Source organism: Mirounga leonina, unplaced genomic scaffold (genome assembly GCF_011800145.1).
Source record: "Mirounga leonina isolate KUSES-001 unplaced genomic scaffold, KU_Mleo_1.0 Mir_53, whole genome shotgun sequence".
NCBI classification, from domain to species: Eukaryota; Metazoa; Chordata; class Mammalia; order Carnivora; family Phocidae; genus Mirounga; species Mirounga leonina.
In genome coordinates this window covers 5,857,200-5,873,037 of record NW_023270807.1, presented here as the reverse complement: position 1 = coordinate 5,873,037, position 15,838 = coordinate 5,857,200, and the positions used below count along the sequence as shown (strand labels likewise).

Here is a 15,838-nt window from a genome sequence, read left to right as displayed (position 1 = left end):
TCTTTAACAATACAGATGAGTCACTTAGGTGGGGTCAAAGGTTCCTAAAATTTGCAATAGGAGTGCAGACTGACGACATTCAGTAGTGGACGAGCGTCCACTTTCTGGTTCTGCAAGCACACAGCGCACAAAGGTCCTTTTCAGACCTACAGTATCAGAGGGGGAAGAGCTGAAGGAGGGGGACCGACATTTGAGAAATATCACATATGTGTGCAATGTTGTGGTAGGCCCATACAGCTTTGTAAGACCAGCATCACCATCCATATTTTATACAGGAGGAAGCTGAGGCTCAGAACAATGACTGAGCCTATGTTCCCAGATTTCACCAAGCAAAAGCTACATGGAGCTCAAATGTCCTAGAAAATATACATAATAAAATTTGCCTCTGAATGTTATCAAGTCTCTGATGATGTGGTGATTTAAAAAAATGTGCTGTGGAAATAATACTCAAGCAAACTGGCAGAGCATTTTTTAAGAGGACCAGCAGGTGGGAAATGGCATCAGTGCTTCACAAGCCCCAGAGCAAGTGAAGACAATACTCTAATTATTTGAGTAGATAATGCAGGAATTAGTCTCATGGTGTCAACTTCTTATACAGTACATTTAAACTCAAGTGCTGTAGTATATACCTGTCTGCAATTACTCTGTTGCACTCATGTTTGAAAAGTGATAGGAGAACAGATATCGAATCACACTCCTCGGCTTTTATGGTTAACATTCCTTGCCAAATTCTGGAAAGATCTCGAAGATTGAAAATGTAATGAAATTTAGAAGGAGTTGGCAGCATCTTCACCTAGAGATGGACAAAAATGTATTACTTTTCAGGTAAAACTAAAAGCAGAACTGCTTTTTAGAATTACTTTATTCCACAAATTTTATTTTAAATGAAGTAGACTGAGTAAATAAACCAAGATTAAGTTTATATTTTTGTCGCAGCACTGATGAGAAAAACACATCATAAATAAACCAACATAGAATTTCAAAGACCATAAGCTCTTGAATCAGATCCATTCCAGAATAACACTTCAGATGCCAATTCCAGTGCCTGTTCTATCAGCGTTAGTTGGCTTTGAACAAGTCACTTTCCCCTGAATTCTTAAAAACTATGTGAGTTGTGGGAATGACCATTTCTAATCATTGTTAACCATATTAGTGTGTACGTGGAAATATGTCATAAGAAAAAACTGGGTGTAAGCTGATTGCCATGCAGTTAAGAACAAAGAAAGTTCACTTCTGAAGTCAATAATGACCATTTCCATAGATTGCTTTAAGGTCTTTAGTATATTTGGATTTCCACCAATATATTTGTATATCATAATCTACATTTCACCATGGAGATCCAAACTCAGTCAGCATGCTTTCACATATCTGTTTATCTAGAATAAGTTGGCAGGCAAGTCTGACATGCAGGTATAATGACAAGGTGGCTTTCCTGGGTTTTGTTTTTGTTTGAACACCAACTTATCAGTTCTACCAACTTCAGAATCCAAACAGCCAAAGCTGTAACAATGACACATTCTTGTGTGGAGAGATACCAGTTAAGGGATAAACTTGAGGTGTACTAGGCATGGGAAGCATTGCTGGCCATGTATAAAGATTATAACTGATACCATTAGCAGCATTTTGAATGTGAAAACAATAATTCTGGAGAATCACACTCCCCACAAGATTAATTTGGGAAAGCAAATGCTTTTTTAAGGGCCTATTTATGGAATATGCCCTTTCTACATTGAAAAAGTACCCCATTGAGCTTATAACATAATCATTACAGGCTAATTCACATTGTAAGTTAAAACAGCAGGCAGCGGGGAAGACAGAATAAAGACAAGTGTTATTTTACCAATTACCCTTAAATTTCCCTCTTTGCTCAGTTCCATTCCCAGCTAAAATGTTCATTCCACTCACCAAAATATAAAATCATATTACAAATATGCAGAAATAAAGGGCTAAGACTGTGTGAATATTGCTTATTTCTTTGCGGTAAAGGACTGCCATGGGATGACAGCCATTGAGGCAATCATTAAAGAGAATCAAATAAATTCCTTTTTTCCCCTCTTCTCACGTCTTAACCTGTTTCTTTCCCTTTAATTTTTGTCAACTCCTTTCTTTCCTCACCTGGGCTTCTGCTTTAATTTTTTTTTTTTAAGATTTTATTTATTTATTTGACAGAGACAGACACAGCAAGAGAGGGAACACAAGCAGGGGGAGTGGAAGAGGGAGAAGCAGGCTTCCCACGGAGCAGGGAGCCCGATGTGGGGCTCCATCCTAGGACCCTGGGATCATGACCTGAGCCGAAGGCAGACGCTTAACGACTGAGCCAGGCAGGTGCCCTGGGCTTCTGCTTTAAAGCTGTGTAAAGTAGGGGCGCCTGGGTGGCTGAGTCAGTTGAGCAGCCAACTCTTGATTTCATCTCAGGTCATGATCTCAAGGTCATGGGATCCAGCCCCATGTTGGACTCCACACTCAGCAGGGAGTCTGCTTGAGATTCTCTTCCCCTGCCCCTCCCCCCACTCTCTCTCTTTCTCTCAAATTAATAAATAAATCTTAAAAAAAAAAAAAGCTGTGTAAAGTGATATAAAGATGAAGTAGTATACAAGGGTTAAAAGTGCTTTGTGAGGATGGGAGGCTTGAAGAAAAGATACAAAAAGGGCTGCTTATTTGGGGGTGGGGAAGGGAGGAAGATTCATTCATTATTCAGTGGCTATTTTTGACACTTCCTGCTGCCCTTAAGAAGATACCATTGTAACTAAGAAGACAGCATGGTAACTAGCAGCTCAATCTACTAAAATCAGGGAGCTTCTGTTCTAGTGCGGGAGCCTGACAATAGGTAAATAAGAAACAAATATATTGGTAAACAAACAAATTGACAAATAATCATAATAAAAGTCATGGTCAGAAAAAATAAAGTAGGACAGATAATGACTGCGATAGGGCCATGGACAGTTACTTTAGAGACAATGGTCTGAGAAAGCCCCTCTGAATGTAAGAAGGATGAGAATGAGTCAAACAAAGTATGGTGGCCCAGAGGCACAAAAAACATGGGGTGTTCGAGGAACAGCGAGAGGGCAGGGCCGCTGGAGCAGAAGGTGGAAGGGGTGAACAGGGACCAGCTCAGGGGGTGAGTTTCACAGGCCAGAGCAAGGCGTTGGGTTTCACTCTAAGTGTACTTGGGAGCCTCCTGGTGGTTTTGAGAAGGAGTAATGATTTCTCATTTACTTTCCTCAAAAGCATTTTAGGACTGTGTAAAGAACAGACTCTAGGAGGGCAAAAAGAAAGCAAATGGCTGCATGGTCCAGAGGGCAGGTGATAGAAGCATCTATCAGGGGCTCACTCTGAGATGGCAGAGAGTGCTCAAGCTTTGGGATATATTCTGAAAGCATGGTAACTGAGACTTGCTGATGGATTGGAAGTAGAGGGATGAGGGAGACAAATCAAGGATGGTGCCAGTTTTTATCTGAGGAGAAGGATCAGTGGTGTTGCTATTAGCTAAAAAGATGCAAAAGTCTGAGGGAAGGTCATATTGAAGGACAATTAAGAGTACTGTGTAGACACATTAACTTTAAGATGGTTATTGGATATCTAAATGGCGATGTCTACTAAGCAGTAGGAAATCAGTATGGAGCCAAGCAGAGAGGCCTGGAATGGAAGCACGGATTTTGAAGTCATCAGCATGGAGATGGTGTTTAAGGCCTTGGAGCTGGAGAAACCATCTGGGTAAAGAATACAGACAGGGGAGAGGTCCTAGAGTTAAGATCGGGTGCACTCCAGTATCTAGAGGAAGGGAAGAAGAGGGGGGACTTTTAAAAAGGTAACTTGTCAGGTAGGAAGAAAACCAAGAGCATGAGTTTCCTTGGAAACCAAGTGAAAAATGTGTTCGAGAGGGAGACTTTTATGTCATATGCGCTAAAGAGTCAAGTAAGAGGAAGACGTCAACCTTTGGATTTGCCAAGACTGAGATCTTTGGTGACCCTGATGAGAGCAGTGGAATGAAAGCTTGTGGAAAACAGGTTAAAGAGGTAAAGAAAGATGCGAAATGGAACCGGTAAACATTCATATAACGAGAAAAGCTTTGATGGAGAGACAACCAGAAGGCCAAAGCTTTTCAGGAAAATATGTATATAATCACATGAGTGTGAACAATGGATGGATCTGACCACAGAAAATTATCTCAGACACTCAGCCCTGGCCATTCATTTTGAGTTTTCTTTAAGAGAGGCAGAACGGCATGTGCAAAGACCCTGTCTTGGCAAGGGGCAGACCCCATGCAAGGAACAGGGCATTATGTGGACCAAGCATTTCATAAGGAACACCTTCCTCTCTTTATAATTCTCTTATCTAGAATTCCCCCAGGAATCTGAGAGGTTGACACCCTCCAAGTTTCCCCAGGACATAAGCTTCCTCCCAGATATGTGTAACTGGCCTAATGAATGTTTTTTGGCAAATGCCTCAGCCTTGTTTTAAGCCTAGGTCTGAGATGTCACAGACCTATGCTTAATTGCTTTTGCATGAGTCTGCTTTGAGCCATCTGGTGACAGCTACAGGTTTGCTGAGCTTTACTTAGGGCACTGACCTGTATATTAAAATCTAGACTGGTGGCGCAGTTGGTTAAGTGTCCAGCTCAGGTTGTGATCTCAGGGTTGTGAGACCGAGGCCAGTGTCAGGCTCCACGCTTAGCATGGAGTATGCTTGAGACTCTCTCTCCCTCTCCCCCCCACTCTCTCTAAGGTAAATAAATAAATCTTATCTAAATATATATATCTATTTTTGTTAAGTACACTTCCATCCATTTACTAATTCCCGTTCCATCTCAGAGACTCACACAAGTTTGACTTTAAGTCTCAGGTAGCTAAGAATATCCAGAAATTCATGTATTCAGTCAGCCAGTAAACATGTGAGTGTCTGACATACAAATCAGAGTAACAAGTGGAAAAGCAGAATTCTCATTTTAGCAAAATTCTACTTTATCTTGGATGCCGTGTGTGGTTTATAGTAATATCTCATACATATGGAAAGCATCATCTAGTCGGCATATTTGCTCCCTGGAAGGAAAATGTGTCATAAATCTATTTGAGCACCTAATTTCTCTTTTTCAAAAAAACCCCACTACTCCATAATGTGATGATAAGTTCATGAGCCATGAGGTGAGAACAGACCGAGTAATAGTTGACTTTCTGTTATTACGGACAACAACGCTTCTGTACCTTCGTCCACTGCCACAGCACTCTGCCTGCTGAAACTAAATTTGCAATCATCTCACATACTTCAGGTTTGAACTTTCTGCAAGGATCAAAGTACCCACAGCCAATAAGTCCTGGAAAATAAAACAAGATTGAAGGTGCACATTTATGAAAAGATTACAAGGTGCATGTTTATCCCGGTGAATAAATCATAATAAGACTGAGTAAGCTGGGTGACATTAAGAATTTCTCTCAAGGAATCAACTAAGACTGGAAATCAGGAGTGGGGCCAGCAAAGCTTAGTGTGTAGTGATAAGCATCTTATATGTATTAACTCACTTAATCTTCCCCACATCCTATGGAAAAGGATCTCAGATAGATATTATCATTATTCCCGTTCTGAGTTTAGTAACTTGCCCAAGGTCGCACAGCTTGTATGTGGGTGGATCTGAGATTTGAACCTGAGCAGCCTGGCTCTGGAGCCCATAAAATAGCACTCACCCTGAAGCATATAAGGGCTGGAAAAGAATTTAGAGACTACTTGCTCATATCACAGATATGGAGACCAAGACCAGGAAGGGAAATTGTTCAAGGTCACACGGATTGGTTGTTGATAGAATTGGAATCAGGACCCACATCTTGTGACCCTGGCCTGGGCTGGTGATATAATGGTCCCTTGGAAACACCCAGCACAATGACAATCTGACACAGTCACCCTCAGGAAGGACTGGGTTGTAAATTTATAGACTGTTCTTAAATTCTTAGTGTTTTTGGTTTTAGACTGCAGAAACAGATTTACTCTACTTCACTCCAGTGAGATTGCATGTTGAATAATACCTTCAGTTCTGAGCATGGTATTTTCAGAGGAATGCAAACAGGAATATTTGCTCAGAGAGGCAGAGCAGGTTTATGAAAGGTGGAGCAGCTAAAGAAACTGGGGTTCATTCACATGGACCGAAGAAGAGTAGCCCTGAGGGAACATCAAATTGTCCTATGAAGTCAGGGTTGGTTGTGTTCGATGCCTGCAAGACCCTTCTGCTTCCTGAAATCCCGTATTCTAGATCCCTGACTTCCTGTGGGACAAGGATTCTGTAAGAAGCATGGCATCTGGCATTGGAAAACAGGATTAACACCACACCTCTGCCACACGCTAACTGAATGGCCTTGACTGGGCAGTCGTTTCACTTCTCTGAGCCTCAGTTTCTCATTTCTTTCTGTCTTTAGTTTTCAGTATTAATCATACTGAAGCATGTATAAAATAGTTTAACAAATAAACACTCACATACAGTCTACTAGATTGAGAAACACAACCTTGCCCCAGTACACTAGAAACCCCCATTTGTCCATCCCTGTCCACAACCCCTTCCTTCCTCCAAGAGCAGCCACTACTCTGACCTGGTGAGAATCTGTGACTCACTTTTCTTTATAGCTTTGCCACTTATGGTTTTGACCTTTAACCTCTTCTTTAACTTCAACTTTTGAAATTTAATTTAATGGGATCATATCACATATTCCTTTGTGACTTGCTTCTTTTACTCAACTTATTTCTAGGATTCATCCACATGGGAACCTGTAGCTGTGTTTATTCATGTTCCCTGCTGCATAGCTTCATGCTATGGGCCTACACCACAATTTATTGACCCAATGTTACTGTCAATAAATATTTGGATTATTCCAAGGTTTTTGCTATCTTGAACATTGTTCTATAAACATGCTTGTGTGTCTTCTGGCACACATGTACAGAATCAAGTAAAGATGGATTAAGCGTTTAAATATGGAAGGCAAAACTATAATGTTTGGAATAAAATAAAGGCAAGTATCTGCATGACCTCTGGGTAGGAAAGGACTTCTTAAATGCAACTCAAAATATGCAAATCATAAAGGAGACAAATGATAAACTGGCATATGCCTGGGAGTGTAACTGCTGTGGGTGTCCACATGTTCTGCTTTACCAGCAGGTGGTAAGTGTCTCAGTTCCTGCCCATTCTCACCAATGCCTGATTTTGTCAGAATTTTTCATTTTTTGCAAATCCAGTGGGTATAAGTGGTATTTCCTTGGTGTTTTAAATTTGCATTTTCCTGAATATTACTATGTCTATCATCTTTACATTTGTTTATTGGTCATTTGCTTTCCTCTTCTTAATGTGCTTGGTTTTGTGTCCATTTTTATATTAGGATGTTTGCTTTTCTCTGATTCATAGGATTTCTTTAAGTGTTCAGATTACTAACTTTTTTTGTTTTATTGCATATGTTGAAATTTTTTTCTTCCACTTTTGAGGCTTGTCTTTTCACTCTTTAATGTTGCTTTTTAGACAAACAAAAGTTCTTTATTTTAATCTAGTCAAACTTGTCGTCTCCTTCCTTATGGTTTATGCTTTCAGAGTCTCACTTAAAAAGTTCTTTCCTAGAAGAGGAGTTAAGATGGTGGAGGAGTAGGGGGACCCTAAGCTTGCCTCATCCCTTGAACACAGCTAGATAATTATCAAATCATTCTGAACACCCAAGAAATTGATCTGAGGACTAAGAACAAACTGCACATCTAGAGGTAGAAAAATGTCCACATCATAGATGGTAGGAGCTGCTGAGAGGTGATTTAGGAGAAGAAAAGAATTGCAGGTGCTGCAAAGGGGAGGGAGCCTTTATCACAGAGAGAGGAGCAAGAGAGAAAGAGTGAAGCAGTAGGCAGGGGGTTGCACAAGAAAAAATCTTTCCCAAAACCACTGACTGGGAAAAGGAGAGGGGCTGAATACCACAAGTCTTTATAAGCAGTGGAGCTCAAAGTCTGAAGTTCTAGACCTCTGCACCATCGCTGGGGTTGTGCCTGGCAGACTCAGTGGTGGTCTGGTGGGGAAGGAGGGCAGAGGCCCAGGAGTGTGCAGTGTGGTCTGAGGATCCCCTGGGTCACATGGGGAGAAACAGTTCCCCTTTGGGGGAGTACATTTGGGAGTTGTGGCATGGCCTCTCCAGGGGACTCATTGAGTGGGGGAAAAAAAAAAGAACAAAAGCAACAAAGACTAGAAAGAAACAGAGAACATCATCAGATATACCAACTTTACAGGTAACAGAATGTCACTAAATTCATATCTATCAATAGTCACTCTAAATGTAAATGGACTAAATACTCCAAACAAAAGACATAGGGTATCAGAATGGATAAAAACACAAGATCCATCTATATGATGTCCACAAAAGCCTCATTTTAGACCTAAAGATATCTGCAGATTGAAAGTGAGGGGATGGAGAACCATCTATCATGCTAATGGACATCAAAAGAAAGCCAGAGTAGCCATACTTATATCAGACAAACTAGATTTTAAAACAAAGACTATAACAGAGATGAAGAAGGGCATTATATCATAATTAAGGGGTCTACACATCAAGAAGATCTAACAATTGTAAATATGTATGCCCCAACTTGGAAGCACCCAAATATATAAATCAATTAATAACAAACATAAAAAAACCTCATTGTAATAATACAATAACAATAGGGGACTTTAACACCCCACTTAACAACAATGGACAGATGATCTAAGCAGAAAATCAACAAGGAAACAATGACTTTGAGTGACACACGGGGCCACATGGACTTAATAGATATGTTTAGAACATTTCATCCTAAAGCAGCAGAATATACATTCTTTTTGAGTGTACACGGAACATTCTCCAGAATAGATCACATACTGGGTCACAAATCAGGTCTCAACAAGTACAAAACCACTGAGATCATTCCCTGCATATTTTTGGACCACAATATCATGAAAATTGAAGTCAACCATAAGAAAAAATTTGGAAAGACCACAAACACATGGAGGCTAAAAAACATGCTACTAAAGAATGAATGAGTCAACCACAAAATTAAAGAAGAAATAAAAAATTACATGGAGGCAAATGAAAATGAAAACACGACAATCCAAAACCTTTAGGATGCAGCAAAAGTAGTCCTAAGAGAAAAGTATATTGCAATACAGACCTACCTCTAGAAGCAAGGAGCTAGAAAAGGAACATCAAACAAAGCCTAAAGCTAGCAGAAGAAGGGAAATAATAAGGATTGGAACAGAAATAAATGATATAAAAAAAAAAACAGAACAGATATATGAAACTAAGAGCTGGTTCTTTGAAAGAATTAATAAAATTGATAACCCCCTAGCCAGACTTATTAAATAGAAAAGAGAAAGGACCCAAATAAATAAAATCATGAACAAAAGAGGAGAGATCACAACCAACAGCACAGATATACAAACAATTATAAGAGAATATTATGAAAAATTATATGCCAAGTAATTGGGCAAATAGGAAGAAATGGACAAATTACTAGGAACATACAAACTACCAAAACTGAAACAGGAAGAAATAGAAAATTTGAACAGATGAATAACCAGTAAAGAAATTGAATCAGTAATCAAAAATCTCCCAACAAACAAAAGTCCAAGGCCAGATGGTTTCCCAGTGGAATTCTATCAGACATTTAAAGAGGAGTCAATAGTTATTCTTCTCAAACTGTTCCAAAACTTAGAAATGGAAGGAAAACTTCCAAACTCATTCTACAAGGCCAGCATTACCTTGATTCCAAAACCAGACAAATACCCCACTAAAAAGGAGACCATCCCTGATGAACATGGATGTAAAAACTCTCAAAAAGATACTAGCAAATCGATTCCAACCATACATTAAAAGAATTATTCACCATGATCAAGTGGGATTTATTCCTGGGCTGCAGGCATGGTTCAATATTCACAAATCAATCAACGTGATACACCACATTAATGAAAGGAAGGATAAGAACCAGATGATCCTCTCAGTAGATGCAGAAAAAGCGTGTGACAAAGTACAGCATCCATTGTCTTTATTTATTTATTTATTTATTTATTTATTTATTTATTTATTTGAGAGAGAGAGCATGAGCTGGGGGTGGAGGGGTAGGGGCAGAGGGAGAGGGAGAAGCAGGCTCCCGGCTGAGCAGACATCCCAATGTGGGACTCCATCCCAGGACTCCAGGATCATGATCTGAGCTGAAGGCAGACACTTAACTGACTGAGCCACCCAGGCACTCCACAGCATCCATTCTTGATAAAATCCCTCAACAAAGGAGGCTTAGAGGGAACATATCTCAACATAATAAGGGCCATCTATGAAAGACCCAAAGCTCTCATTATCCTCCATGGGGGAAAACAGAGCTTTTCCTCTATGGTCAGGAACAAGACCCTAGATGGCTTGACAGGCAAATTCAACCAAACATTTAAAGAAGAGTTAATACATATTCTTTGCAAACTATTCCAAAAAAAGAAAGAGAAGGAAAATTTCCAAATTCATTCTATGAGGCCAGCATTATCCTGATACCAAAACCAGATAAAAACACCACAGAAAAAGAGAACTACGGCCAATATCTCTGATGAACATAGATGTAAAAATCCTCAGTAAAATACTAGCAAACTGAACCCAACAATACATTTAAAAAATCATTAACTCTTTTCTGGGGAAGGAGCAAGATGGCAGAGGAGTAGGAGACCTGGATTTCATCTGGTGCCAGGAATTCAGCTGGATAGGAATCAAACCATTCTGAACACCTACGAACTCAACAGGAGATCAAAGAAAAGAATAGCAACAACTCTCTGAGCAGAAAAGTGACCACATTCTGGAAGAGTCATGTTCTATCCCTTCATAGTAGTGACCTTTATTTTTGGTATATATATATAAGTTGTTCTATCTTTAAAATTTTCAGATACAGTTTCTTCTAACAGATCAAAATATACCCTAAATCTCTCGTGTGTGGCTTTGTTCTAGTCTCCTGCCTGATCACATTCTCTCCCTTTTAATTTTTAAATCCTCTTCTTTCTTTTTTCAACCAACTTCTTATCGATTCCTTTTATAAAATCTTTTATAATTTTCATATTTACAGTCATATTCCATCCCTTCAACATATTAACCCTTATTTTTGTACATATATAAGTTTTTCTTTCTTTAAAATTTTGAGAGGCACTTTCTTCTAACAAACAAAAATATGCCCAAAATCTAGTGTGTGGCACTGATCTATGCACCAGCCTGATCATATTTGATCATATTCTGTTTGTTTTGTTTTGTTCTGTTTTTGTTTGTTTTTATCTTTTTATCTTTTCTTTTTTTTTTTTCTTTTTCTCTTTTCTTTCCTTCCGTTTCTTTTCCCCCAGTTTCAGGTCTTTTCTGATTTGTTTAGAGTATATTTTCTGGGGATGTTGTTACCCTGTTAGCATTTTGTTCTCTCATTCATTTATTTTCCTCTGGACAAAATGGCAAGAGAGAAAAAATCACCTCAACAAAAAGAACAAGAGGCAGTACTGACTGCCAGGGACCTAATCAATACAGATATTAGTACGATGTCAGAACTAGAGTTCAGAATGATGATTTTAAAGATACTAGCTGGGCTTGAAAAAAGCATGAAAGTTATTAGAGAGATCCTTTCTGGAGAAATAAAAGAACTAAAATCTAACCAAGTCAAAATCAAAAAGGCTATTAATGAGGTGCAATCAAAAATGGAGGCTCTAACTGCTAGGATAAATGAGGCAGAAGAGAGAATCAGTGATATAGAAGATCAAATGATGGAAAATAAAGAAGCTGAGAAAAAGAGAGATCAACAACTACTGGATCACGAGGGCAGAATTCGAGAGATAAGTGATACCATAAGATGAAACAACATTAGAATAATTGGGATCCCAGAAGAAGAGAGAGAGAGAGGCACAAAAGGTATATTGGAGCAAATTATAGCAGAGAACTTCCCTAATTTGGGGAAGGAAACACACATCAAAATCCAGGAGGCACAGAGAACCCCTCTCAAAATCAATAAAAATAGGGTCAACACCTCAACATCTAATAGTAAAACTTAGGAGTCTCATAGACAAAGAGAAAATCCTGAAAGCAGCTCGGGAGAAGAGATATGCAAGCTACAATGGTAGAAACATTAGATTGGCAACAGACCATCCACAGAGACCTGGCAGGCCAGAAAGGACTGGCATGATATATTCAGAGCACTAAACGAGAAAAATATGCAGCCAAGAATATTATATCCAGCTAGGCTGTCATTGAAAATAGAAGGAGAGATAAAAACTTCCAGGACAAACAAAAACTAAAGGAATTTGCAAACACAAAACCAGCCCTACAAGAAATACTGAAAGGGGTCCTCTAAGCAAAGAGAGAGCCTAAAAGCAACATAGACCAGACAGGAACACAGACAATATACAGTAACAGTCACCTTACAGGCAATACAATGGCACTAAATTCTTATCTTTCAATAGTTACCCTGCATGTAAATGGTCTAAATGCCCAAATCAAAAGACACAGGCTATCAGATTGGATAAAAAAACAAGACCTATCAATATGCTGTCTGCAAGAGACTCATTTTAGACCCAAAGACACCCCCAGATTGAAAGTGAGGGGGTGGAAAACCATTTACCATGCTCATGGACACCAGAAGAAAGCTGGGGTGGCAATCCTTATATCAGACAAATCAGATTTTAAACCAAAGACTGTAATAAGAGATGAGGAAGGACACTATATCCTACTTAAAGGGTCTATCTAACAAGAAGATCTAACAAATGTAAATATCTATGCCCCTAACATGGGAGCAGCCAATTATATAAGGCAATTAATAACAAAAGCAAAGAAACACATTGACAACAATACAATAATAGTGGGGGACTTTAACACCCCCCTCACTGAAATGGACAGATCATCTAAGCAAAAGATCAACAAGGAAATAAAGACTTTAAATGACACATTGGACCAAATGGACTCCAGAGATATATTCAGAACATTCTACCCAAAGCAATGGAATACACATTCTTCTCTAGTGCCCATGGAACATTCTCCAGAATAGATCACATGCTGGGTCACAAATCAGGTCTCAACCGGTACCAAAAGATTGGGATCATTCCCTGCATATTTTCAGACCCAGTGCTTTGAAACTAGAACTCGATTACAAGAGGAAAGTCGAAAAGAACTCAAATACATGGAGGCTAAAGAGCATCCTACTAAAGAATGAATGGTTCAACCAGGAAATTAAAGAAGAATTAAAAAAAAATTCATGGAAACAGATGAAAATGAAAACACAACTGTTCAAAACCTTTGGGATGCAGCAAAGGCAGTCCTAAGAGGAAAGTATATAGCAATACAAGCCTTCCTTAAGAAACAAGAAAGGTCTCAAATACACAACCTAACCCTACACCTAAAGGAGCTGGAGAAAAAACAGCAAATAAAGCCTAAACCCAAAAGGAGAAGAGAAATAATAAAGATCAGAGTAGAAATCAATGAAATAGAAACCAAAAGAACAGTAGAACAGATCAACGAAACTAGGAGCTGATTCTTTGGAAGAATTAACAAGATTGATAAACCCCTGGCCAGACTTATCAAAAAGAAAAGAGAAATGACCCAAATCAACAAAATCATGAATGAAAGAGGAGAGATCACAACCAACACCAAAGAAATACAAACAATTATAAGAACATATTATGAGCAACTCTATGCCAGCAAATTAGATAATCTGGAAGAAATGGATGCGTTCTTAGAGATGTATCAACTACCAAAACTAAACCAGGAAGAAACTGAAAACCTGAACAGACCTATAACTACTAGTCAAAAATCTCTCAACAAACAAAAGCCCAGGGCCGGATGGCTTCCCAGGGGAATTCTACCAAACATTTCAAGAAGAATTAATACCTATTCTTCTGAAACTGTTCCAAAAAATAGAAATGGAAGGAAAACTTCCAAACTCGTTTTATGAGGCCACCATTACCTTGATCCCCAAACCAGACAAAGACCCCATCAAAAAGGAGAATTACAGACCAATATCCTTGATGAACTTGGATGCAAAAATTCTCACCAAAATATTAGCCAATAGGATACAACAGTACATTAAGAGGATTATTCACCACGACCAAGTGGGATTTATTCCTGGACTCCAAGGTTGGTTCAACATCTGCAAATCAATCAATGTGATACAATACATTAATCAAAGAAAGAACAAGAACCATATGAGCCTCTCAACAGATGCAGAAAAAGCATTTGACAAATTACAGCATTCTTTCTTGATCAAAACTCTTCAGAGTTTTGGGATAGAGGGTACATACCTCAGTATCATAAAAGCCATCTATGAAAAATCCACAGCAAATATCATTCTCAATGAGGAAAAACTGAGAGGTTTCCCCCTAAGGTCAGGAACACGGCAGGGATGTCCACTATCACCACAGCTATTCAACATAGTACTAGAAGTCCTAGCCTCAGCAATCAGGCAACAAAAAGAAATAAAAGGCATCTGAATTGGCAAAGAAGAAGTCAAACTCTCACTGTTTGCAGATGATATGATACTTTATGTGGAAAACCCAAAAGACTCCACCCAAAAACTGCTAGAACTCATACAGGAATTCAGTAAAGTGACAGGATATAAAATCAATGCACAGAAATCAGTGGCATTCCTATACACCAACAACAAGACAGAAGAAAGAGAAATTAAGGAGTCGATCCCATTTACAATTGCACCCAAAACCATAAGATACCAAGAATAAATCTAACCAAAGAGGCAAAGGATCTGTACTCAGAAAACTATAAAATATCATGAAAGAAATTGAGGAAGACACAAAGAAATGGAAAAACATTCCATGCTCATGGATTGGAAGAACAAATATTGTGAAGATGTCAATGCTACCTAGAGCAATCTACACATTCAATGCAATCCCCAGCAAAATACTATCCACTTTTTCAAAGAAATGGAACAAATAATCCTAAAATTTATATGGAACCAGAAAAGACCCCGCATAGCCAGAGGAATGTTGAAAAAGAAAAGCAAAGCTAGTGGCATCACAATTCCGGACTTCCAGCTCTAGTACAAAGCTGTAATCATCCAGACAGTACGGTACTGGCACAAAAACAGACACATAGATCAATGGAACAGAATAGAGAGCGCAGAAATGGACCCTCAATTCTATGGCCAACTAATCTTTGACAAAGCAGGAAAGAACGTCTAATGGAAAAAAAAGACAGTCTCTTCAACAAATGGTGTTGGAAAAATTGGACAGCCACATGCAGAAGAATGAAACTGGATCATTTCCTTAAACCACACACAAAAATAGACTCAAAATGGTTGAAAGACCTCAATGTGAGACAGGAGTCTATCAAAATCCTAAAGGAGAACACAGGCAGCAACCTCTTCAACCTCAGCCACAGCAACTTCTTCCTAGACACATCACCAAAGGCAAGGGAAGCAAGGGCAAAAATGATCTATTGGGGGCGCCTGGGTGGCTCAGTTGGTTAAGCAACTGCCTTCAGCTCAGGTCGTGATCCTGGAGTCCCAGGATCGAGTCCCACATCGGGCTCCCTGCTCAGTGGGGAGTCTGCTCCCTCTGACCCTCTCCCCTCTCATGCTCTCTCTCACTCTCTCTCTCAAATAAATAAATAAAATCTTTAAAAAAAATGATCTATTGGGACTTCATCAAGATAAAATCTTTTACACAGCAAAAGAAACAGTCAACAAAACTAAAAGACAACCAACAGAATGGGAGAAGATATTTGCAAATGACATATCAGATAAAGGGCTAGTATCCAAAATCTATAAGGAACTTATCAAACTCAATACCCAAAGAACAAATGATCCAATCAAGAAATGGGCAGAAGACATGAACAGACATTTTTCCAAA

General features: G+C 39.1%; 1 protein-coding gene across 1 annotated transcript in view; it reads right to left on the bottom strand.

Moving 5' to 3' along the window:
* The window catches only part of DNAH8 (dynein axonemal heavy chain 8), a 397,226-nt gene that overhangs the window by 161,247 nt on the left and 220,141 nt on the right, over nucleotides 1-15,838 (bottom strand). The window contains exons 58-59 of the mRNA XM_034991238.1: nucleotides 5,202-5,311; nucleotides 630-793 (exon numbers count right to left, since the gene is read on the bottom strand). Coding sequence (XP_034847129.1) covers nucleotides 630-793; nucleotides 5,202-5,311 — 274 coding nt within the window. The remainder of the gene's footprint in view (nucleotides 1-629; nucleotides 794-5,201; nucleotides 5,312-15,838) is intronic.